At 66.8% G+C, this 1,174-nt stretch overlaps 1 protein-coding gene across 1 annotated transcript in view; it reads right to left on the reverse strand.

The window, feature by feature from the left end:
* Positions 1-430, reverse strand: part of RGMB (repulsive guidance molecule BMP co-receptor b) — a 21,589-nt gene extending 21,159 nt beyond the window's left edge. The window contains exon 1 of the mRNA XM_077765208.1: positions 149-430. Coding sequence (XP_077621334.1) covers positions 149-290 — 142 coding nt within the window. The 5' untranslated portion in view covers positions 291-430. The remainder of the gene's footprint in view (positions 1-148) is intronic.
* Between the last annotated feature and the right edge of the window lie 744 nt (positions 431-1,174).

Consider the following 1,174-nt stretch of genomic DNA (forward strand, 5'->3'; position numbering starts at 1 on the left):
GGAGGTGCAGGCCCGGAGCCCAGGAGGCCTCTCCCGTCTCACCACGCCACGCCGCCCTTCTGTCCCGACATGTGTCTTCGAGAGCGGGGGTGTTGGGAACAAAGCACTCGTCCCTGCAGCTGGCTCGCCTCGCGCGCGCGCCTCATACCTGTGTGGAGCAGCCCGAGGCTGAGCAGGAGCAGCAGCAACGTCAGGGGCGGCGGGCAGAGCGGGGGGCGGTGGCGCTGCTCAGCCCCGGCGGCAGCGGCGGAGGCGGCGGCGGCGCAGGAAGGTGCTGCTCTCAAGCCCATTCCAGTCCATGCAGGTCTCGTGGGCTCCGGCGAGGGCGGCGGCACGGGCGCCGTTGCGGGTTCGCGGCCGTGGCTGCGGCATGGACTGGGGGACGTGCCTCGCTTTCTCTTCTTCTTCCTTCAGGCCCGCGTCGGATACGGGCCGCNCGGCGGCGGCAACGAGGAGCAGCGGCATCGCGGCAGCCAGAGGCGGCGGGCGGGGCAGAGGGGGAGGGAGAAAAGACACAAAGACGGTGAGCTTGCTGCCGAGCCCGGCCCCAAAAGCGCGGGCGCCCTGGTCCCGGCCAGCGTGGGCTCAGCGGGCGTGGACCCACTGGAGGCGCGCCCAGCCCTAGCGAGCAGCCGCTTGCAGCCCGGATATCTCTGTGCTGCGACGCGCGGTCAATCAATCTCAGCCCCGCACTGCCGCCCCGCCCTCCTCACGCACGCCAATCCGTGTCGTCCCCACCCCCGGCCTAGCCCCTCCCTCTCACCCCATTGGCTGAAAGCGCGAGACGGCTGGGCTCAGCCGGCCAATCGCCCGGGAGAAAGCGCCCGCCCCCTCGCTTCTGCTCCCACCCTCAGATGGCTCATTGTAATTTGAGTTCCGCGTTGGCCCGCTGCGAGACCCGTTCGCCGCGCCCGGGCCCAACCTCCTTCGCGCTCCCTCCTCTTCTGTCTCCTTCACCCCTTTCCGCGATTCAGTTTCCTCGTGTCTTACAGAAATTGACGACGGCAACTCTCTCTTACCGGCGTTACAAAGGACTTTGACTTTCAATTAATGTGATTGGGTTCGCCTTCCTTTCAAGGTGGTGTGTGTGTGTGTGTGTGTGTGTGTGTGTGTGTGTGTGTTTTAAATCACCCCCAGTCTGTCACTCCCGCTCCAGCTCCTGTTCCTGAGAGGA

The sequence above is a fragment of the Crocuta crocuta genome, unplaced genomic scaffold, assembly GCF_008692635.1.
Source record: "Crocuta crocuta isolate KB4526 unplaced genomic scaffold, BGI_CrCroc_1.0 scaffold645, whole genome shotgun sequence".
Classification (NCBI taxonomy): Eukaryota; Metazoa; Chordata; class Mammalia; order Carnivora; family Hyaenidae; genus Crocuta; species Crocuta crocuta.